General features: G+C 42.1%; 2 protein-coding genes across 3 annotated transcripts in view; both read right to left on the bottom strand.

The window, feature by feature from the left end:
• The window catches only part of RHOBTB3 (Rho related BTB domain containing 3), a 28,694-nt gene extending 25,132 nt beyond the window's left edge, over positions 1 to 3,562 (bottom strand). Inside the window, exons 1-2 of the mRNA XM_083884135.1 lie at positions 3,278 to 3,562; positions 1,959 to 2,175 (exon numbers count right to left, since the gene is read on the bottom strand). Coding sequence (XP_083740261.1) covers positions 1,959 to 2,175; positions 3,278 to 3,312 — 252 coding nt within the window. The 5' untranslated portion in view covers positions 3,313 to 3,562. The remainder of the gene's footprint in view (positions 1 to 1,958; positions 2,176 to 3,277) is intronic.
• Positions 3,563 to 18,345: 14,783 nt separating this feature from the next.
• On the bottom strand, positions 18,346 to 23,414 carry RFESD (Rieske Fe-S domain containing). 2 transcript variants are annotated; one of them, XM_083882873.1, is made up of 4 exons: positions 23,169 to 23,414; positions 22,215 to 22,389; positions 22,090 to 22,124; positions 18,346 to 21,887 (listed from the first exon to the last, which is right to left on the bottom strand). In XM_083882873.1, exons 1-4 carry the CDS (start codon positions 23,244 to 23,246, stop codon positions 21,594 to 21,596), a joined length of 582 nt encoding a protein of 193 aa, XP_083738999.1. In that variant the 5' UTR covers positions 23,247 to 23,414; the 3' UTR covers positions 18,346 to 21,593. The 2 variants fall into 2 exon arrangements, with proteins under 2 accessions (XP_083738999.1, XP_083739000.1); XM_083882874.1 differs by lacking the exon at positions 23,169 to 23,414 and adding an exon at positions 23,000 to 23,120.
• Positions 23,415 to 24,281: the final 867 nt, after the last annotated feature.

The raw sequence follows: 24,281 nt of genomic DNA, 5'->3' as shown, positions 1-24,281 counted from the left end.
CCTGGGCTGACAGATAGGTGCAGCAGCAGACTGAAACTCAAGAAAATTAAACTGCACTACAATCTGCCATGCAAAAGGATCCCCCCACTCACTGTGGAGCTCTACTCAGCAAACATACATCAACACTGCTTTTTCAAACTGAGGGTCATGGAAGGCAAAGAGCAGCTGGGCATCTTTGAGTTTTGAGACTCACAACTATCACTAGACTCAGTAGCCAAGTTCATGTCTAGGACAGTCTTGCCTTAATCATATTGGTTTAATCTAGATGAGGTACAAATCCCAGGTAAAATGCAAATTTGCCTTGTGCTCAGATGGTAATGGCTGAAATACTGCAAGGCCCACCATACCACCTCCTCTCCATTTTGGTAACATGAAATAGGGATCTTTTTCCATGCAGAATATGACTTGAGGCAACATTCGTCAACATTTTTAATTGTTCTGTGCTGTTTCCCCAGGCTAGAAGAGGAGCAGCCCTGAAGGAACCACTGTGGCTTGATAGTAAACCTCAAGCACACAGACTGTGGGAAATAGCCCTGTTCTGCCTTACCCTTTCAAGGACACTGCTTATGCATGACAAATGACCTCCTGCAGAGTCCAGTCCTGCTACCTGAGATGTCTTCTATGAGGAGAAAAATGCTAATTTGTTCTCAACATTATCAGCAATACATCTTCTACCACCTTTATCTGATAGAAAGAAAAAACCTGAGGCTTCAGGAGTGCAATGACTCAGATAGGCTGGCTTTTGAAGGGCAGAATTTATAAGGTCTCCAGAACTGAACAACCTTGCTTTGCAGAAGGCCAAATGCAATTAAAGCAATGTAAAAACACATCAAGTCTGTCTCTAATCTGCATCCTTCCTTTCCCTTTCTCAGCTACCCCCACTTGCCTTCCCACCTTCACTACCACCCTTCATCCCTCTGAAACAGCCTTTGAAGTCCTACAGACTTCATTTATATTCAGGAGATTTTACTCTTTGCTGCGCTCCAGTGACTCCAGCAAACTGCACATGCAGGTCACATGCAGCTTCACAGATTAGAAACAGGATCCCTCAGTCCATCTGAACTGCTGTATGTAAGTGCAGCTAGCATAAAGAAATAAAGAACAGAAGGATGGCTCAACTGGATTGTTTAGTTTTAAGATTGTCGGTTTCTGGTCATGTATTTCTTGGAGTTGTTGTGATTCCTGCAGATTCTTCAAAAGGTTTCCCTTACAGGAGTACAAAAACCACCCAAAGGATAAAAATTATGGAGCTGAAACTGGTTATTGTTTTAATTTCTAAAAGCCGGTAAGCTGAGAGGTTTTTTTTTAAGGCTACTAAGTAGTCATTAAATATGTTTTAATTTAGATTATCGGTATCATTTCTTACATAATCATTGATCTGCTCACACTCAAAACTAAGTTTTCTCACTTACTAACAAAAGTCCTGACAACTTGTATCAGTGCCAAAATCTTTTTTATTTACCATCAGATAAAGGTAATAATGCTAAGACGTGATTATTCTTTGTAGGAGGAGTAAAATTATTCCCTACATTGTATTTTGCAAGCTATCAGATCTTTTAATCTGTCATTTTTCAGATCTGGATAACTTACTGCCTTTTTTAACAGAATTTTGTTTTTTTTTTTTATTGATGACAAATATTTGGAGAGAGAGCTTATGATTCAGTGTCACAAAAAAAGGCATTCTTCTTTACCTCTGGACTATCTTTCACAAAATTTCCTCTAAGCAACACAGTTGAAAAAACCACCTTCTTACAGGGGAGGCTGGCAGGGGCCAGCCAATTTTGTAGCCTTTGAGATTTCCCTAGTAACATTTTATAAGTTTTTACTATATGCAAAAATAAAACTACTAATAAAATCCCACAACAATGAAAACCATTTAAAACTAGGATATGAATTTATTTTACTTAAACAGCTCACACAGTTAAGTGCTGTTAAAAAGACTGAGATGGATCTCTTACCCAGATAGGACAATCGTGTACCACCAGTCTGACATTTCCAAATACACAGGCTTGGTACTCAGTAAAAACTTGGTTTCCAACATGACTGGCAGACAAGTTGCTGTTGATCTGGGAAATGAGAGCACTTCTCCTGAGATAGCTCGAGATCAGGCTGGGCTGCTGACTGTCCTCAGAAAAACCATCTCTTTCATTCCCCAAAGCTACAATATTAACCGACCTAAAATAAAAACAATAAAGACAAAGTTGTGTTAACAAAGATGAAGGGCAGGGATAAGGGGAAAGAAAACAAAATCCCCTTAAATCAAAACTAACATATTAATCCTTCCGAATCCTCTTCCCTCCCTAGATTTTAACACCCTCCTGTAATCAACAGCAAAACACATACATGATCTCAAATTCAACAGCAGGGTGGGAGCAAAGCGGAAATGAAACCTGGAAAGGCTGCTTGCATTGCAAATCCCCAGCGGGTTTGGCTTGTTATTCCTTGGTGTCCGCGGTCAGCCTCGCTGCGGTGACCTCGGGGACTCTTGCCGCATTCCCTCGGCTGTGGCCAGGCTGGATAATTTTGGCTGTTCCGGGCAGTGCGCTGCAGCCGCACGCCGGGGCTGCACTCGGGGTCAGCAGCAGCCGCAATAACAGCGGCAGCGGCAGCGGCAGCAGCAGCAGGAGCAGGAGCAGGATCCGCAGCAGCAGCAGGAGGAGCAGCAGGAGGAGGAGGAGCGGCAGAGGCAGCAGCAGCCCGGGCTGTGGTGGCCGCGGTGCTCTGTCGCTGTCGCTGAAGGGGAGGCAGTGCCCAGGCGGGCGGTCACAGCCATCGCATCCTGACGTCAGCGAGCCCCCGGAGGCGGTGGGCAGAGCCAGGTGACGCGCCCAGGGCAGGTGCGGCCAGGTGAGCAGGGACAGACAGGGAGAGACGCTGGAGCAGAGCCGTGTCCCACCCCGCGCTGCTTCTGCTGCCGCCCCGCAGGAGCGGGACCAACATCCCTGCACCAGGGGACGGTGCCGCCACGTGTCTGCACCAGGGGATGGACCTGGGACTGTCCATCAGCCAAAGGAGAGAGTAGCGTGAACATCTTCTCTTAAAGTATTTAAACGTTTTTATTAGTATTTAAATATTATCTATATTTTCAATATTAGGCTGATAATTTCTTAAATGCTATGTAGGCTTTTTAGAGTCCATGTGATGTTTAAAGCACAGTTTTCCAAAAGGATGATCTTGCGTTATAGCAAAACAAACACAAACCACAGACTCACAGAATGGTTTAGGTTGCAAGAGACCTCTGCAGATCACCTAGTCCCAACCCCCAATATAGTGTCACCTGCAGAGGTTATACAGGAAATATACCGAATGCATTCTTAAAATGCCATTTGCTGTCACATACCACTGTATACACTGAAAAAAAAAAAAAAAAAAAAAAAAAAAAAAATTTAGACCCTCTAGAGTACTAGAGATACACAATACTCTTTTACTCTTTGTAAAGTGAACGCATGCTGCTGTTAATCCCAAGGGCAAGAACTCATTCAAAACAGGACTTGATACGATTATCAACAGAATAATGAATAGAGCTTTGCTTGCAACAAGCCATACTTTGAGAAAACTACTATTCCACTATTTGCAAATGTAGGAGATGCCATTTGATGTCACTACCAAAGTTTTATACCAATATCATACTGAACAGCAAGACCATATTAATAGAATTTAGGTGTTATTATCTGCTGATGAATGCTAATTAATTATTTTTATTTTTATTACAAATTCTACAGACACTACTGAAAAAGAAAAAATTCAAAGAACAAAACCATAGATAATTTACTAACCTGTTTGTTTTCACACATTTTATTCCATTCTAGCTTCTGCTTTTCAATTTAGCTTTGCTCTAGAAAACTAAAAGACAAATGACAAGTGGGGGTTGTGGCTTTGTTTTCTCCTACAAAAAAGAAGTTAGAATACATGTTTCTTAGGTAAGCTTTAAAAAGTATCACAGGCAACCACTGGTTTGTTGCTTTTTTTTTTTTCCCAGATGGTCTTTTGACTGTGATGTATCTCCCTCCACATCCAAAGCATCAATGGTGTCTGTGCATGGAGTGGGTATATGATGTTGTGAGTCAACAGAGCACTCAAAATTTTGCAGCCATAACTATTCATGTACTTTTTAAAGGTCACTGAAGATCCCTTGGAATTCTTAATTTGCACTTGTAGCGATCTATTCATTGAAAATGAGGAAATCTTCAGGAGAAATGTTGTTCGCATCCCTAATGAGCCTGATGTGGTATAGCTAAATGCATAAATAGCTAAATATATAAATAAATGTGCACATGCAGATACAGACAAATATGCATACACAGATTTATATAAGCATATGTTTAAAACACATGCACGCATATCATAAATAAAACACACAAATGTGGATACATATAGATAATTGTAGCACCAAGAAAAACTAGACTGGTAAATAAGGCGGTACTAATGAGGAATGACCCAATTAACCCAAACTCCAATTAACATAGCTTATTCATTGCTGCAGACCTAGTCCTGCCCAGGGGCGCCAAGGGTAGGAGTACCAACTGAGATGGAGGGTCACAGAAAACATTTTTGTTTTCCTCTTAGTTCTTGCTTCAACCACCTGGGAAATTACTTGGGACTGACAGAAGTATCAGCTTTGGAAAAGTGTGGAGATGGTGCATGTGACATTCATCTCAGCTGATGAACAGCACTTAAAACTTACATACTAAAATACACTGAACTGTTTTAATAACTGTTTTCCAGCAATCAGAAGACTGAAAAAATATTTTAAGAACAAAAATTGGATGAGAATGCTGTCCCCCTGTCAAAGTAGGTCCATAACCCTGTTTTTACTTGCATTACTCAGGGATTGTGCAATACATTTCAAACAAACAAACAAACAACACAGGAAAGGAAATGAGTTCACTTTGGCAGGATAATGAATACCACACACAAATAGGGAAGTTGCTTGGCACCCCTAGATGCAGTCTGCAAGTTACATGGGCACTGCAAGGGAAAGCCGTAAGAGATTGTTTAACCGAGAGGATTACACAGGATTGCTTGACTGTTCTCTGTTTGGCAATCAGAAAGCGGAATATCCTGTGATGAGCAGACCTTTAACCAGCAGGCGTTTGCCATTGCTGCTGACAAAGACTAAACTACAGAAAAGGGAATCTTTGACAGGGTCCAGGAAGTAATCCTGTATTCAGTCTGGTGCAGTTTATGTCAGAACATTTTTTTTAAAAAAACCATTTCCTTTGTAACTTTTTGGTGAGTATCTCAGATAAAGCACTGAAAACAAATACACAGTCGTTAATGACAAAGGGGAATGATATTTACCAATGCAGGGAGATAAGTGCAGGCAAGTCAAGGAGAAGGATTTTTCCCTTGTAGAAGCTGTAGCCTTACTTGCATTGAGCCATGAAGAATTATCCAGCCTATGTTTTCAGGATAATGAGGAGATTTCATGTACTTGATGTCAAAGTCGTTGCCAAATCTTCTCATTAACTGATTCTGTACACTGCACAAAGCTGCTGCTGCTGCTGCTGCTGCTGCTGCTGCTGCTGCTGCTGCTGCTGCTGCTGCTGCTGCTGCTGCTGCTGCTGCTGCTGCTGCTGCTGCTGCTGCTGGTGTAGTCACCTTCAGGTTCAAGAGAAAATGGTCTGTTCTAGAAGATGTAAATTTCCAGGCTTATTCTTTTTTTCAAAGTTAGAATATAATTCCAAACCACAGTAATACACTTCACTGTATAGAGCTGTTTCATCCTCATACTGCAAAAAAAAATATCCTGTGATAGATTTGGCTTTATTGGTGCTTGTCCAGACTAGACACAGCTGCTTCAGGATCTGCCATCCAAGATCCCCTGCTCAGACAAAGCATCACCAAATAAAAATGAGGTTTTCTGTTGTTGCAGCCATCTGCCACATCCCCACTAACAAAAGCCATCTGCACGTGGGAAATGAATGGAGGGACACTGTTCAGGACCAGCAGTATTTTTCAGCATAACCATGACAGAAAAATCATGTAGTGTTGCTCAAACTTGGAAACATTTTTTTTTTTCAATTTCCACACACAAATCACAGAATGGTTTGAGTTGAAAAGGACCTTAAGGACCACCAAATTCAACCCCATCCTGCATATTCAAGTCTGTTTCAGGGATGGCACAGGCATTCACAGCCAAAGACCAGTGTGTCTCCAGCCTAACAGGTTTCAATGTTCGCTGCTTTCTAGAGGTCTCAAGTGGAGGCATCAAGTAAAACCAGCTCAAATTCTAAGGCTTTTGTATCAAGTTGTGGGATGGCTATCCTTGAACACATCCAAGTTTCACTGAAGAAGTCCGTGCACAACCTTAGCCCTTTAGACATGCTTGGAGAGGAATCTGGGTTAGATGACCTCCAGAGGTCCCTTCTGATCTGAATTATCCCCTGACTGCATAAATCTCCTCCTTCCTGGAGAGTGACCACTAAGCCCTGTCCCTCACTTCCTCTCCTTATAATAGCCTTCAACTCCAAAACCAACCTCTCATCCAATCTTGTGGCAACTTATTTTCTTTACAAAGTTTAATAAGCTTCTCAAAGGCTTTTTGAAAGTGCAAGAGGATTATTATGCCCACACAACCCCCTTTATTGGCATGCTTACCGCCCTTCCTCCAGAAGCCAGTCATGCTGGACTTCACTGGAGCCTCTCCAACAGCTTCCCAACAGACTGTGCTCATCCCTGGATCTCATTTTCTGTCACAGACTGTGTCATCTCACCAAGAGTAATAGCTCGTCCCACTGCTTTGGCATTACCCAGGTCCTGCTAAAAGTGTTTTTGAATGTATTCGTGGCCTCCTATGATACCCAGACCCCAGCTACAATTCTTTTCTTTCTTTTTTTTCTTGTCAGAGTTTCTGATGACTGTTATCAAAAATTTTATCTAATCCTGTTCATTTATTAACATCTATTTCTAGTACTTCTTTCTAGTCTTTGTGTATCAGAGTCTGTATCAGTGCTGATGCCCTGATGATTTTTTGCCTTTTTTACCTTTTATTCTCCATCCCCTTAGCATGCATACTTGTAATTCCCTAAGTCTGATAGCTTTGCATAGTCCTGGTATTCTGTTAGGCCAGAAGACCTAACATCCTAAAGGCCTCACAGTTGGAGGCCAGAAAGTCCTACACTATCTTGAGAAACCAAGGTATCCTCTAGATTTCATCCTGTAAACTAGGATTAGGCCCATCTAAGGGGGAATACTTCAGGATATGGAGATATCACACTATTCATTCAAACCTCTCATTTGAGCATCTTTGTAAGATATGTCAATTTGCAAGGTGTATAAAATTGCTTATGAGATCTACCATGTGTGTACATTTCAGTATACTCCACCTTGGCAAAATGTTGCACTGTAAAAATCCAAAGTAAATTAAATACCAAAATAAAAACCCTTTATCCCTTAACTGTCTGGTTCTTAACTTTAGGACCAAGGAAAAGGCATCATTTCAATATTGAAAAAAAATATGAAGGGGGTGGGAAATTATCTGATGAGAAGAGAAGGAGAAAGAAAAATGTCACTTTAAAATTTAAAAATAGATCTGGCTTGTGGCAGAATAGAGCTGTGCAAGCAACTAGCAAGCTATGGAAAGCTGCTAATGCTTTGAGGATGAGATGGGGAAAACAAGAAACAGGTCTGCTGCTGCAGATGTCCCACAAAAGAACAGCCCAGAAAGGTTGCTGCCTTTGGCAGTGAAAGAAACGAGGTCCTGTGCCATAAAGAGGGGACCCATCTGGTGCCTAATTGCCCCAACCTGCTTCAGAGGTGAAGGGCTGAAAGCACAACATGCTGCAGAATAAGAAACCCCACTCACACTGGTGAAAATCCCAAACTGTAGATGCAGAGTTGTACCCTGCAAATCTCATGTTGTAGTTTAACAAGTGTTACAAATTCTATTAGAATGAAGATCAGAGGATCAAAAAAAAAGTAGTTTGTATGTTGTTTCTGCTGTTTTAGAAAGGGAAGCCATTTCCACAAGGTGGACACAGACGATTATGTCGTGCAGAGGAGCATCACCCCCATCTCAGCCTACCCTGGTTCCCCTTCCCAGGGCTTGTTGACTTGGACTCGTGGTGAGGCTGAGCTGCAGGGAGAGGTGGGCATGGAGCAATCAACACAAAGATTGGGGAAGTGGCACATGATCGTCACTAGAGAGCAGGGAAAGATCCCTTCTGGAACTGCCTAGCAGCACATAATGATCAAACCCCTTCCAAAAATCTCTGCTTCCTGGGTGTCCTCGCCCACATGGCACTCAAGAAAGTACCACCTTGGCCAGAGATGCTGCTGCTATTTGGGGCCACGGAAGGGATGGCATATACTCAGCATGTTTTGAAAGTTCTGAGCTATTTTAATCCACCTTATGATCCCCTGGATAAGCGCCTAAGACTGAGTGACCCAGCACGTGAATTTTACAGAGAAGTGCCTCAAACTACTTAACGTGCTCCTGCAGAAGCTTGGCCCTTTGCCTGCCCACATGTTTTTTCAGTAATGTATAAGTTTCCAGTTTTTCTTACTAAAAAATTTACAATGGGAGTGTAGATCATGTTCATTAGTTATAGTAAATGAAAATTATCAAATAATGTCAGCAAAACATATGAGTTAATATCCATTTTAAGAAGAGAAAATAAAGAACAAAGATTATACCTAGATATAAAAATATTTGCCATAGCCTCTACGCATAAAAAACTGCACTTATTCATTTATTGAAGTTGTAAAGTCTCAATGAATCATAAATAGATCTTCATAAGTTTCCTGTTTGAAGTTGCCTTCTAACACTTTTTATACAACTGTACTTTTCCAGAATCAAAAGACATAGCACATTGTTAATTAACTTTCATTATACAGGTGTTGAATGTCTGCCATAAGATGGCCTTTTCATATTTTAAAAAAAGTTTAAGAAAGTGAGGTTGAAAGTTATACCCTTCAATTCTGTGAAACTAAAATTCACAGATCCAGTTCAGAGTTAGTCTTTCCATCAGCTGTTTCCTTTTTAATTTACTTTCCTGATTTCTATTTTCTTGTTTTCCTTTCTGTTATGATTTCACTGATATTTTCTAACTTTCAGCCTCCTTTTCTGTCTGCATTCCTGTAAATACAGAAGCAATTATCAAGGCAGCAAGAGAGGATGAACAGTATGTGATAACTCAATGTTTTTCATGGATTTGAATTTTGTTCTTAGTACTTTGAGAAACTGACTTAATTTTAGCCTTGTAGCCTCTTGCATTATCCTGCACCCTCGTATTGCTTACTCCAGAGGGGCAGCCCTCTCAGAGGTGTTCAGCTGCTTAGAGCCTTTGCTGCATCATAGTTCTCCATATGATGTAAGAAATAGCTTCTGACAAAACAACATAAACAAAGGTTTAAACAAAGGTCCTTGCAAATGGGTTGCTCATGTCCAGTTTCATCCACCAGCAAACACCAACATCCATCCTTCACAGGGCTGCTCCCAAGGATTTCTTCTCTAGGTCTGTGCTCATACCTGAGACTGCCCTTACCCAGGTGCAACACCAGCACCTGGCCTTGTTGAATCTCATGAGAATGTCATGGGCCTACTTCTCAAGTTTGTCCAGGTGCCTCTGGATCCCATCTTTCTCCACCAACTGCACCAATTAGTTTGGTGTCATCTGCACAGGTGCTGAGGGTCCACTAAATCCCACTGTCTGTGTCATCAATAAAAACAGTAAAGAGCACTGGCCTTAAGACACAGCCCTGAGGACCATCACTTGTCATCAGCCTCCACCTGGACACTGGCCATTGACCGCAGCTCTGTCTGCATCCACCCAGCTAATTCCTTATCCATCAAGCAGTCTGCCTTCAGTTGCATGTCTCCCTAATCTGGACATGAGGATGTCATTTGGGACCCTGTCAAAGCCTTACAGAAGTAGAGGTAGATGATACCAGTCAGTCTTCCCAGTCAGTCGTTGCAGTCACTACATCACAGAAGGCCACCAGATTGATCAGTAGTCCCCTGGGTTTTACTCTGCCCTCTGCTTAAAAATGGGAATTATTCTTTCCTTTTTACAGTCACTGGGGACTTTGCCTGACTGCTGTGACTTTACTAGTATCACAAGAGCATCCTGGCAACAATATCATCCCTCAGGGTGCTGGGATACCTCTTACCAGGTCCCACAGGCTTGTGCCCATTCAGTTCCATCAGGTGCTCTTGAACCTACTCTTCACTGACAAAGGGGATGATTTCACTTCCCTAGTCCTCAGCTGTAGCCTCAGGGAATCAAGAAAGACAGAAAACCTGAAGGGAAAGAACTCACTGAGTATTTCAGCCTTCTCCATATCTGCTGTCACCAGTTCTCCTTATTTATCAGGAGTATACTGTCCTTGGCCTTTTTTTCCAACTAAAGTCCTTATAGAATCCCTTTTTGTTATTCTTCATACCCCTTTCCAAGTCCTGTTTCATATTTGCCTTGGCTTTCCGATCCCATCCTTACACATCTGAACAGTATCCCTGTACTCTCCCAGTCCACCAGTCCCAACTCCCACTGGCAGAGTATTCCTCTTACTGCTCAGTTTCAGGAATAGATCCCTGCTTATCTGTGGTGGTTTCCTGTCTGCCTTACTTTATTCCTTACACATCACCTTGGAAAAGTATTCTGCTCCAAGAAAAGTCTCTTTAAAGAGTTGCCAGCTCTGATCAGGTACTCTGTTCCTAAGGACAGATCCCAGCAGATCTCATCCACTAATTCTTTGTACACCTGGAAGTTCATTCTGCTGAAGTTTAGGGTCCTGACTTGGCTTCTCATCAAGCCAGTGATCTTTGTAGTAAGGAGCTCACCCAGGGTAGGTTCACTATGGCCCAGAAGAGAACAATTGCTGGCTTTGGTGATGGGATAGCTCTGGGCACCTTCTCCCTGTGGGTGATGCCTGTAGAGCCCTGTGCATGTGCAGAGGTGCATGGGGCCCCTGTCACCACACACCAGGACTCAGAGCAGAGGGCCTTGGAGTTCTTTCCACGCTCTGCACAGTGCTGTTCTTCACAGGCCCTTGCCAGCAATTTGGGCCAAATTAGAATCATAAAATGTCTTGAGCTGGAAGGGACCCATCAGGATCTTTGAAGTCCAGCTACTGCCCTGCACAGCACAATTTCATGAATCCCACCATGTCCAAATGCTTCTTGAGCCCTGTCAGTCTTGGTGCCATGATCACTTCCCTGGGAGCTTGTTCCAGTGCTCAACCAATCCCTGGATAAAAAACCTTCTCCTGATATCCAACCTAACACCCCCTGACAGAGCTCCATGTCCTTCTGACATAGAGCAGCATTTAGAATTGGGAAGGACGGGCAGCAGAGACTAGGATACACCTGGACTTCTTGACCTGCTGGATCCTCCTGCATTTTTTCTGTCCACTTCTTCTTCTCTCTTCCTCCTTTCCTGGCCAACATTCCATCTCATTTTCCCTAGCCTCCAATCTTTTTTGTCTTTGATTTTCTTTTTCCTGGAGGGACCCTGCAAATCTGTTTACCCTACAGTGCTATTAGGCAAAAAAACCCCCCCAGTATTCACTGCAGTCAGTTCTTGTTTTTAACCAAAGAGAGCTCCATTTACCTCCTTTCCTCCTAATGCCTCGTCTGCCATTCCACACCTACAAGGATTCTGCCACATTCTCAGGGGTGTTGGAAGCAAAACTGGAGGTGCCAAAACCATGGAATTTGGTGTTACCACTTGGCAGAAGACAGCCTGGAGGTCCAAGTGACCAACTGCCAAATCACCACCTCAGTTCTGCAGAGAAGATGCTGGTTTTCATCATTCTCATCTTGCACAGTCCACCCACCCCAAAACAGACTGGATGAAGCTGTGATGAAGTAGGAGCTGAGCAAAAGTCCTCTAAAGTTGGCAGCTGTGCTTTCTCTGTTTTTCCAGAGAAAATTTTGGAATTTGATTAAACACATTCCTAATACATTTGAGAAAAGGACCCCCATTTTGTGTTACAATGTATTATTGCAGTGACAGGAGGAATCTCATAATCACAAGAAATGGACTGCTTTCAGGAGGCACAGCAGAAAGTACCTCACTACCCAAGACACCTTATTCCAGTATTTGTGGAGCTGACATATACCTGCCTTTTGGATTCCACCCCTGTGTCTCCCCCATCTTCTTTGAGGATGTCTAGCAGAGAGAGCAATGCATCCGTCTGGGCTTTTGCCTGGTAATCCCATTTGTTTCACTGTTCTGCTTCACTCTTCCACATGCTTGTCCACAAAACACAAGTGTGTGCAGCAGTGTAAGTCAAGACCACCTGAAGCAAAACCCACCAGAGCCCTTTCCCTGTTGAGGTTTCTGGAATCCCAAGCCTTAGGCTGTGACAACACTCTAGTTCCTCCTTGCACCTCTCACTGGCAATGAGGGTCTCCTCTGCTAATGGACAGGAGAGGTCAATCATCCCCTCCCTGCATAGTTCTCAACCACAAACTCCACCAGCACCTTCACCTGAACACATCAAAACTTTGGTCTCAGACCAAGGGCCTGAAAAGTTGGGAAGCAGCCCCCTGCACAGAAGACTGTGGATGTGGAGCAGCCTTTCTAGCAGTTTCTCCACCAGCATTTGTTAGAGAAAAGAGGCTGCCAGGACATGCAAACTCTGGTGGAACAGGAAGGCTGCAGCTGGTTGGTTCAGCCACACCTTCTCCATCACCTCCATCATGGCTTTCAATAAGAGGCCTCATCCTGCTGGCTGGGCTCAGCAGGTTTGGCCCCATAGAGATGGCTGGGTTGCTGGAGGTCTCCCTGCTGGTGGCTGCATGCTGGCCAGTGTGCTGGACAAGGGCAGGTATCCAGTTGAGAAGGAAGAGATTGGCCACAAGCAACTCCTCAGCCACCCAGAGAGAACAGGAACACAGGGTCAACAAGACAGAAGTTGCCCATGGGCAACTGCCTATTCGAAAGTGGCATGAGGCAAGGGGGAAGCAGCAGCTCTGCTGCACCACTGATTTGCAGGTGCTACAATACTCCTAATTCTAAGGCTTCTGGGTCGTTTGTTGGAACCTCTTGTATCAAGCTCTGAAAAGGCTGAACACCAGAACAAGACAGGATCTTGCAGATACCTCATTTGCAATTCACCATTGCCTGCCTCCTGGCAGACAGAGGTTTGTTTACTCAGAAACCTTGCCTAATTTGCATATGTATGCATAACCATGTACCATGACTCCCCCTAATCCTAAATAAAATAATCCTGTAAGTAGGGTGCATATCCAGGTACCACAGAGTGTCATGGCAAGATCGCATCTCAGCAGTAAGCATCACACATGCCCCACACTCAGCAGGATGGGACACAGCTGCAGTCAGGCCAGATGTGCAAGCTGTCAGGTGCTGCTGGGCCAGAAAACATCTTACAAGGAGTGAAGGAAGCTTGTTTTGGAAAACTCAATTCCTCCCTTTTGAAATAAAAGCCTGAATTCTGCTTGTTGTTGGGCTTGCCTTCCATTGTTCCATTTCCCTGACTGGAAAGAAACTTGGAGGTAGGTGATATATGAAAGATCTTGAGAGGAATTTTTAACAGTATTCATTCTTAACTAATGTTTATATAGCTCCTGAGGTACAGAGATGACATTGCAGAGCATGTCATCCAGGTGTTTAAAACTAAACAAACTAGGAGTTTGTCAATATGGAGTTGTGGTTTGGTTTTGTTTGTTTGTTTGTTTGTTTGTTTGTTTTTTATTTCAGCTGAAACAACTCTGTCTGAATAAACTGATATTCTTCCCACTTGCAAGTCCTTTAGAAAGGGACCTGGAAGGGTGTGACAATGACAAAAGATATATATTCCTTCCTCCTTTCCCCCACCATCTCTGATGGACAATTCTTAAGACTGAAAGTTTTTCCTAAGATTGAAACAACTGATGGGAATTGCAGGGGGGAACTGCCTGTATACTCACATAATCAGTGCATTCCAGAGCTGGGGGAGTTTTGGATTTGGAGCACATCAGCCTGTAAAAGTGCACAAAATGCTGTTGGAGACTAGGCTAACTGGTCTCATGATGTTGCAGGCAGCTTCTGAATGGAACACACATATGCACACACTGACACCCCCTACAGGAATTCCTGCAGGGTTCATTAAATGGAAGTCTGGAGAGCTCTCACTTCTGGACAGAATACAGGTTAAACCCCATAAAGTGTGTCTATAGGCAATTTATTCCTTTGTTATTGTGCATTCCACAAGCCCAAAGACTCTAAACCTGTGTTTCCAGCTGAACCTGCTGATATAAGAACTCTTTAGACACAGACTAAAGAGCTTGACAGGCTGTCAAGCAAATCTGAGACCTAGTGGACCAAGCCACACATGTTCTGGTATGAGTTCTACAGAGCCAGGGACGGGGAGGGCTTGGGAGCTTTCTGACAAGCTGCCTTATACAGGTAAGGAGATGACAAATATGTCACAGCTGCAGTAACAGGACAGCCCCATCACCACTGTGGGAGAACTAAACTGCTGCTCTGAACAAGGGGCACTGGCCATGTGCTTCATTGCTTATCAGTCGTCTCAGGAAGGGAATTTAGAACAGCTCTGGTTTTGTCTCATTTAAACTTCAAAAGACAAAAAATCAAGATTTATTTTCTTTTGCCTAAGGGAAATTTTGAGTTCCTTCTTGTTTCTGTTTTGCAGTAGGGGGGTATGGGGAAAGTGTTTGCATAAATGCCAAAACCACATTTAGTATTTTTATTGTTTCATTTAGAGTATTCACATTTTTTAAATAGAGGGATAATACTCTATACCAAAACTAGGAAACATTTTGAATGTTTATTTCTGCTTCAGTTTCATAGTTATCAGCTATTAAAATCAATGGGAAAAGTAACTAGACTATCACATCTCATAAAATAACAAAATCACAGAATGGTTTGTGTTGGAAGGGATACTTAAAAGGTGTCTAGTTTCAACACACCTGCTATGAGCAGGGACCACTAGGTCACCCACTAGACCTGCTCATACAAAGTCCCATCCATGCTGGCCTTGAACATCTCAAGGATGGGGCAGCTACAGCTTCTCTGGGCAACTTGCATCTGGGCCTCAGCCCCTCACAGGGGAGATTTTCTTCCCAACACCTAATCTAAACCTCCCCCTTGACCTGTCACTCCAGGCCCTTTGTCAAAAGTCCCTTCTCCATCTCTCTTGGAGTACATTTAGAGACTGGAAGGGACTCTAAGGTCTCCCCAGAACCTTCTCTTCTCCAGGCTGAACAACCCCAACTCTCTCAGCTTGTCTCCACAGCAGAGGTGTTCCAGCTTCAGATCATCTTTGTGGCCTTTCTGGACTTGCTCCAACAGCTCCACATCCGTCTATAGTGGGACCCCAGAGCTGGATGCAGCACTGCAGGTAGGTTCTCACTTGAGTGGAGGTGTGGAATCACTTCCCTCAACTGCTGCCCCAAACTGCTTTTTCTGCTCCAGAACCTTTTTGGCTTTCCGGACTGTCTGTGCTCGTTGCCAGCTCATCTTGAGCTTATCATCTGCCAACACCCAAAGTCCTTCTCCTAAGGGCTGCTCTGCACCCATTCTCTGCCCTGCCTGTATTTGTGCCTGGCATTGCCCTGATCCAGGTGCAGGACCTTGCATATCCATTTAGTTAACATCAAACCTCCATTCTGTTTAGCCCAGGAAAATTGATAAATGAAAATTGGTGTGAACACCTCCAAACTTATTTAGCTGTCCAAACTGCTAGCTTCAGGTGTTCTTTCAGTGCTGAGTCTCATGAAAAATATCATGAGCACTGCAAGGTGACACAGCCTCCAGGGAAGTGCTGCTGATCCTGAGCACCCATGGCTTTTCAAATTCAGATGATGGCTGCTCTCCTGGGTGCTGAGCCAGTAGTGCCAGGAGTACTCAAGGGTTTGTAATGAGCATAAGTGAGGCATCACTTCGCTGCTCTTCTGTGCTTTCTTGGGTCAAAACAAAGTTAAATAAGTACTCAGTTCTTCCTAGAGCAATCTGTGCCAAATAAACATGGGTTTGTTTGTTGGTTTTTTTGGGGTCTTGTTTGTTTGGTTGGTTGGTTTGTTTTTGGTTCGGTTTGGTTTGGTTTGGTTTGGTTTTTTGGGTTTTTTTGTTTTGTGTGTATGGTGTGTGTGGGTGTGTGTGTGTGTGCGTGTGGTGGTGGGAAGGGGATGTTCAGCACACACTGTAATAAAATAAATAGTTTTCCCCTGAGTGTAAACCTTAGATGTTTATTGAAATCAAGAAAGGATATATGTGTGCAGAGGTGAAACCTCTCATTAAGCAACTCACATATATACATTAAAAAATCAGAAAACCTTCAGGTGCAACAGACTTACATCTTACATCAGTAGGGGCAAAAACTTTACCATTTTTTCACTGTAGTGGCTGCCTTAATAAAGAGGGACCACCTTTACTGTTAATCTCTGCATTATCTGTGTCCTTAGTCAACCACACCTGCAGCAACAATTAATTATAATTTGAACAGTTAAATGAATTATAAAGTTTTGTTTGTTTGTTTTAACAAGGTAACACATATTTTACTTTCAAGTAGAATAATTATTTCTGGGCATAATAGAATAATTATTTCTGGAGTCATCTTTCCTTCATAAGCCTTGGATTTCTAACTACTATGGTTTGCAACAATAAACCATACTATTCTGATATCTCTCAGGAGAACAATTCCATTGTTCAAGCATCATAACTTCTTGTCAGGGAACTCTCTTCATCTCATGGAGGAAGAGTCACAAATGGGCTAATTAAGACATCTGCACTGATTTTCCAGGTTTGTTTTTTGGTTTTTTTTTTACCTACAGGCAAAACTGTCACTTTCATTTTTAGTCTACTTCAGTAGTTTATAGATGCAGAGGCTGAAAACTGTGCTCAATGCTTCATCCAGCTAAACAATCCACTTAATGAAATCCATGGGTTTGTATGAATAAATGCCACATCAAAAACAGTGTTTGCAGAATATAGTTTGAAGAACTGACCCAATTTATCACACCCCCTTAAGTCTTACTGACTCTCCCAGCATGGTGCCTGCTCACTTACTGATGGAGCTGGCTGAATTTGCAGGCCCAGCAGAAAACTTCGGACCCCAGACACCTCAGGTGCATCCAGGGTGGGGAAAACCCCAGTGGTGGAGTCTGGTGTGGCAGCAGCTCTTGCACGGCTCTGCCAGCAAAGAGCAGCCTCCCCACACACATACAGAGGCTGAAGTGCATCTCCACTATATTCCATTCCCCATATCCTGCTTCCCCCAGTAACTTTGGAAAGCAGCTGCTAAGCCAGCAGGACAGGGTGACAGGGGTCAGTGGATGCTGACTCTCACAGTCAGTGTTTATACCACCAGCAAACCAGTGTTTGAACCACATGAGATACTTCTGATCATTTCAGAAATCAGAGATGCAAAATTCAGACCTGATTTCATTCCAGTATTAAGTATAAAATTAGGAACTGCACAAAGCTATTGAAAAAGGCTTCAAGGGTGACAGACTGTTCTTTAAATTGTTTTCCTACAGAATTAACATTTTTCTCTTCCTGTGTTCTGCCATTCTGCAAACTGTTCTCCCCCAAGTAATATGCTCCATAATGAACTTCTCAGTCCCAGCTTATTAGCATGAAGGAGTCCTTAATTTAATGTGCAACACTGAGTGCAGCCAGGGGACCATTGCAAAACAAGGCACTACAAATAGAAGGAAAACAACAGCACCCAGCCTTACAGTCAATACTGTCTAATCAAGGTTTGCACTGCAGGTACATCAGGTCAAGGCTCATGCTGTACTTCAAACTGCTACATAGTTTGCACCTGTTGAAAAGATATTTCGATGGTAGCATAAACATATTTACTGTCTTCAAGCTGCTTGCTTATTATAGAGCCTGAATGTCTTGCAGAATCATCACAAAAATTTTTATTCCAAAGCACAGAATGTATTTCTCTGCTCCCTGCCTGGCTGATCTTTGATGAAAAACAGATGGTATTTGTTAATTTGTCAAATTAAACTAAATTCCCTCCCAACAAACAAACAAAACAGTCTTCTGATTGATCGCTGTCATTAACAAATCTCTCTAGGAAGTGGTAATTATCCACCCACTGACCCACTGACTTCTTGCCCACAGCTACTCATTCCTTCTGTCTCTTGAATGTGCCTTAAATGCCACCTTAGCACCATTGCCTTGACTTAATCACTCCTCATTTCCCTCCCTGTGCTTTCCATGTCTTCATGCACTCTTACTAGTATAATTAGAAACCTAGAAAGGGCTGCAAAGATAAGAGACTCAGAATGTTCATCTATGGGACGTTTAATAGTTAAATTATTTTCAAATTAGGTGCATAGTCTAGTATTTCAAAGCTCAAAATAGTCCATGTATTTTTTAAATGTAGTAACTTTAACATGTTGAAGGCTTTGTTCTTTGCTGCCAAAAATAAAAAAGAAAGAAAAATGAGGAAAAAAGAGGAAAAAAAAAAAAAAAAAGAAAGAAAAAAGAAATAAGGGGAAAAGAAAGAAAAAAGGAAAAAAAAATAAAAGGAAAAAGGGAAAAGAAGAAAGAGGAAACAGTAAAATAAAGTAAAACTAACAGCCCACCAACCTTCCCTGCTTTGTTCACACCAGCCTAAGTTAATGATTTTCTGTTCCTTCTGTGATCATCAGCAGGAAAATCAAGGGGAACAAATGAGCAAAGTTCAGATTTTAAATTAATGGAAGCTTCCTAGGAAAGAAAACTTTTAAAAAAACTCAAAACAACCATAAAAGCTTGCAGATAGTTATTATGCCTGGGAAGTACTGAAGAAAAAGGATTTACCTATTCCCAGATATACAGTTGCATTTATTCAATATGGAAAAGGTTAAGCCCATGGATAAACACTCTTCTGAATATCAGCCAGTAAATGCAATACTGCAAAATCCTGAGCACTCTTCCACTAGTATGAACATATTGAAGCTTTCAAATAAAGGTTCCTATTTCCATCATTCTTCTAAATATCATACAAATAATAGCATATTGTTCAGAGACAGTGCTTTCTTAAACTGAACAGCATTTTTATGAATTTAAAGAGTCAATTTCTAGTAAAACACTACTTCAAGAAATGTACTATCTTTATAAAATACTATTGTTATAGATGAGTAATGTGATGGCTGGCTCTCGCAATTAAGGGATGAATATGTGTATGTTAAGAGAAGTTTTATTAATGTATAGTTATGTTACTGTGATTTGTTGTTTGGACATCCTCTGTTCTCTCCATAGTCCCCTTTCCCCTTGTCTGGTTGCCAAGGGATGGCCATGGTATTTGGGACATGTAGAGGGAAGGTGTGTACCTGCCCCCCTTGCATGGGGCATTTGGGAGGAGGGAAGGCTCATCACTAGGACACATGGTGTGGCAAGACCTGACCTCCAGTCAAGTTGCAAAAAAGCAGTCTCCACCAATGGATGGTGCAGGAGAATTGATTGTCAGACTTTGGGAAGGGCCAGGGTTACCTGATGCAACCCTGGGGGTTTAAAAGGCAGAGCAGCCCTTTTGTGGGTGAGCACATGGCGGTTTAGTTCCACGCTCCCAGCACTGCCTTTTTTCATTATTTAGTCTTTTATTATATTTTGTTAAGGTTTAATAAACCCTTGACATTTTAAAAGCAAGTGTCCTTTCTCACACTATCTCAGCAATCACATGAGTTAATACAGGGGTATCTGAAGATCTTGAAATACTCTCCTCTTATATGATCCATGTCTTTTACTAGGACACAGCAGCTGTAGTCAAGTTTATCACTGTTGCTGGTACCTAGGTGAGGAGAGAGGGAAGGGCACCAATTCTCCATCCCCCTGACACCACCCAAGCCCCTTGGGGCATCAGCTGGGGTAGATGGCAGGAAGGTACATGCTCCACCTTCCTGCCATTTACCTGGTATCTTCAAGAGGAGAAGCTGACATATTCATTTAAAAGCAACAAACGGTAATTAAAAAAAAAAAAAATAAAAAAAAAAATCACAGAACAGGTCAGTACACAACAGCATTTTCTAGCAGATAATCAAGATGTGATTCACCTGACAGAAGGCAGGCATTTGCATCTGATGATTGGCACTGGCTGGCTGAATGGTCAGGGAGGGGAAGAGAAGGAGGAGGAAGAGGAGGATAACAAGAAAAGTATTTCTGTGCTGTAGTTCTTACAAAATACAAAACTGGGGTAGATCACCTCAACAGCACTTTCAAGGTGTCACTTTCCCCTTTCAGCTGCAAAAACCATGTCAAGGAGGAATGACCAGAGGAGGTTCTTTCAAGTTACATGCAATTTAGATGTTGTGAAATTAATTGGTTGTGTATTTTGCTTTTTCCATTGTGATCAATGTGGAAAAATTTTCCTTTGACTCTTCCCTCTGCCATACTACTTCTAAACACATGTGTGCCCACAATAGTGTTGACACAGGCATTACCTGTGACACATATTAAAAGCAAGTCCCCCTGCTGCAAACACAAGAGAAACTTACAGATAAAGAGCAAGCATTTCTGCCTGCATGCAGGCATGAACCTGACTATGAACTTTGCAAAAAACCAACAAATCACACAAAAAACCCACACTGAATTATTGCAGCCATGTGGGATGGTGTATTTAAAAGGTGTGTAGATAGGGCATTTGGGAACATGGTACAGTGCTGGGCTTGGTGGGCTTGGCAGTGCTGATTTAACAGTTGGACTTTAAGGTCTTAGAGGTGCTTTCCAGTTTCAATGATTCTGTGATGCCCTGTGTTCACAGGGTATCTCTGAATTCCACAGGCTGAACAGCTGAACCCACCATGTCCTGGAATGCAGCAGAGCTCAGAGAGAAACTTCCTTGGAAGGGGTTTTTGAGGCAGATCTGATCTTGTACAGTGAACACACAGAGAAAAACACACGTTGTTTGTTTTTTTTTCTACACAGAAAGCAATTTTTTTTTTTCAAATGAATGTATAAAAATGTGGTTACAATAAATAACAAGCAAACAAGAGCCACTAGTTCATGTATCACATCAAACAGCTCCCTCTTTAACCAACAGAATCAGGAAAAACAAGCTATACATAATAATACATCCTTGCCACATTATTCAATGGGTTAAAGAGAGGAGTTCAGTGAGCAGAAGGAAAAGAAATACCTCTATATACTCAAGGTAGTAATGCACCAATAAAAGAGTGCACCAAAATATGCTGAAGTTCTGCACTTCCCTTTGTGGCACTTAATAAATCCCTAGAGATCACAGAAATATCTCAAGAGTTTAAAATTTTCATGTCATTTTTGCCACAGGCATCAGAAGTATAAACTGTTACGTATATAAAGATAACCTTTATACCTGACTATCTACCTTAAACTATGTAGAAAAAAAAAAGTTTTATAAGTCATAGTATACTATATCCCCTCTTAAAATTTAAAATAGTTCTATCAAAATACCAAACATTGTGAAGTGCTCTGCTGTGATTAAGTCTTTTTTGAAATGCAAGTGCAGAAAAATCCTCAGCACAAGATCAGTCACATTTCTGACAATGCAGGACTTCTTATCTTACTCATTTCTATGTATTTCAATGCTTTAAAATAACATTAACATTAAAATTTAATTTGAGGACAATCTTCATGGCACAGTACATTTTTATTTCCCAACAAAGGTTCCTCATTTGTGCAATCCCCAGGATTCTGCTGTCTGGCCATGATCTATTTTGTCTCTTCTGAGTGGTTTTGTTTTCCCATAGCTAATTCACCACCTTTTTGGTACAGCTCAGCATAATAATCAGAGTCAAAGCTCACAGAGAAATCTGGAGGACTCACATAAACATTTCCATTGTCTATTGTGACCTTATAAATCCTTTGTTTGACTCCTTTTGATTGCCACTTTGGTGTTGGTGATGGCTCCAGAGGGTTTATTCCTTCATACAATCCTTCTCCTGTTTCCAAGGTAATTTTAAACTTATGCCAAGGACAAACAATACATGCTTGTCCATCAATATCCTGCAGGAAGAAGAAGAAAAGTTAGCAAGTCATATTCTAGGACAAAAGGTGTGTTTGGTAGTTTGGTTGTATGGCTGTCCGCTGTTATATGTATACGACTGTGGTTTTTTAATATAATGTTCAGATAAAAGCATTAGAAAAAATCCATTAAAGTTTTCACATTACTCTATGCCTCTGTATTATTTTTATTTTGCTTACATACCTCTATTTCTCCGCGACATAAGGGGCCTCCTTCATCTGAAACACATCAGAACACCATATTAATTTATGCAGCAGATTTTATGCTTAATTCTAACAACACTGAGATCACACAGGCAAATATCTTACGGTAGCAGCGGGAGTCCAGAGCATGAAATTTCCCCTCATGGTAGAAAACAACAATTTCTCTGCCGTTGATTTTGGGTGTTATTCTTTGGGACTTCTTTATGTCCTCTTCTTTGCCAATGAATATAAGACCATCTGGGTCCATTTCAGGTCTTCCTGTGCTTGAGCTGTGCAAATCCTTAAAACACACATACAAATAAATGAAAAGGTCACTTATAAAGCAATTCACATTTGGATTTCATGCTGGGCAAGGGAGAAAAATTTCAGTGAAAGACTATCAACATGCAGAGGTAGAAAAGCTGAGAGCTTGGTGATAATGTTCAGTTAGTGTGTCCACTAACAGACCTAACAGGACAAGGAAAACCAGCTGTTGTAAACCTGATACCTGAGGCCAAGACAAGATAAACACTCAATCACTATTCATTTACTCTGCACCTAAACCACCTTTGCCTCTCAAAACCCATGTGCAAACAAACAGAAGGACAACAAATGTAAAATATTATACAGCTCAGGTATGCAATGGGTAGCATTTACATATAAATCAAATACTCTTTAGAGAATATTATGGCTAGAAATATGAAGTGATTTAAGTTAATAAAAATTATTCTGCAAAGGAAAGAAAACATTATTTACTGAGAAGCTGAATTCTGCCTGATATTTTTAGCAAATGTGCCTGCCTTTCCTTTCTGCCTCTTACATATTTCAAAGATATAACAGACTGTCCCTCTGACAAGAGAGAATATAAGCCACTTTATGACAAAAGCAACATTCCCATTAAATTTACTTACAATTAGCTACTGTGTTCCACTTCTTCCCAAATTCCTAATACAACCTCACTTCCTCAGAACAATAAGGCTAAAACAGATCTTTATAAACATAGAAAGGGGAACCGTGGGCAGGGGGTGGTTGTCCCTCTGGCTGCAGGGGGGTGCAGAGCCACAGAGAGATGCACTGTACCTTTGGTCCACACCAGATTGCAATGGAGATGAGGAAGCAGATGAAATAATAAAGGCCGAGGATGATGAGGTCCATCATTGTGTCTCCTCACCGGGTCTATCTCCACTGCCCTACCTTGCTCCCATATGTCACAAGGTGCTTTGCAGCCCCTCTTTAAGTGCCAGCAGGAGGAATGGGGCCAGGCCCTACAGCACCCTATGGCAGGACTGCAGAGGCTCGACGCATCAGAAACCAGCTGTGCCAGGGCTGATAAGAACCAAGGACACGCTGGGGCTGGCCTGATAAGAGAAGAGCAGAGCTTCCAGTTCCCCCTGCTGCTGTCCTGACTATGAGTCTATGCTACTGCTGCCTGCCCCCAAAACCTTGCTCAGAGCCACACGTGGCATGTCCCCAGGATCAGCAGCTGCAGGTTTCCTCGTAAAGCACTGTGCTGGGAAGACAGGTTTAAGTGACAGTGTGGCATTTCCAAGACCAGTTATTAACTGATCTGCAGGTGATCAACTGCTAAGACCAACTCCCTGCTTTCCAGTTCAAGGAACTATCACCAGTCTTACCCAGAAAGTGAAACGTCACTGCCAGACTCACAGGACGATCTAGTAAGACATTCACACTCGGGTTTTTCAGGAGATAAGCAAACTAACCACAGGAGCCAGAGCAGGAAATCCCCAATTTTTGCTATCACCTTTTGGCTGACTCTCCCTATAAACTCCTCAAATTGGCAGAGATACTAAAATGCAGAAGCCTGTGGTTAAAACCTCTCTTTTAGGATACCTCTAAAAAATCCCATGTGTATAAATACATTCATCTGTAGAAACAGAAACACATAGACACATGTTTTTGTGTACACACATATAGGTGTGTATCTCCCAATCAATATTAGAATACTACACCTGTCACCTAACCCCCAGCTCATTTAGCAATGACTTCTTACACTCAGCTTGGATTTAGCACACATAAATTATCCAGGCTCCCACTGAAAACTGAAAACCTGACCGAGACCAACAGCACGTAGTGGACTCTGAGTGGCTTAACTTGCACAAGCAATCAGTAGCCAACAGGTTTCTTTCACTGGTGATACTCCCACACTTATCTACTAACAAATGTGGACTGAGG

Source organism: Zosterops lateralis, assembly GCF_965231275.1.
Source record: "Zosterops lateralis genome assembly, chromosome: Z".
NCBI classification, from domain to species: Eukaryota; Metazoa; Chordata; class Aves; order Passeriformes; family Zosteropidae; genus Zosterops; species Zosterops lateralis.
This window is presented reverse-complemented; position numbering and strand designations above follow the sequence as displayed.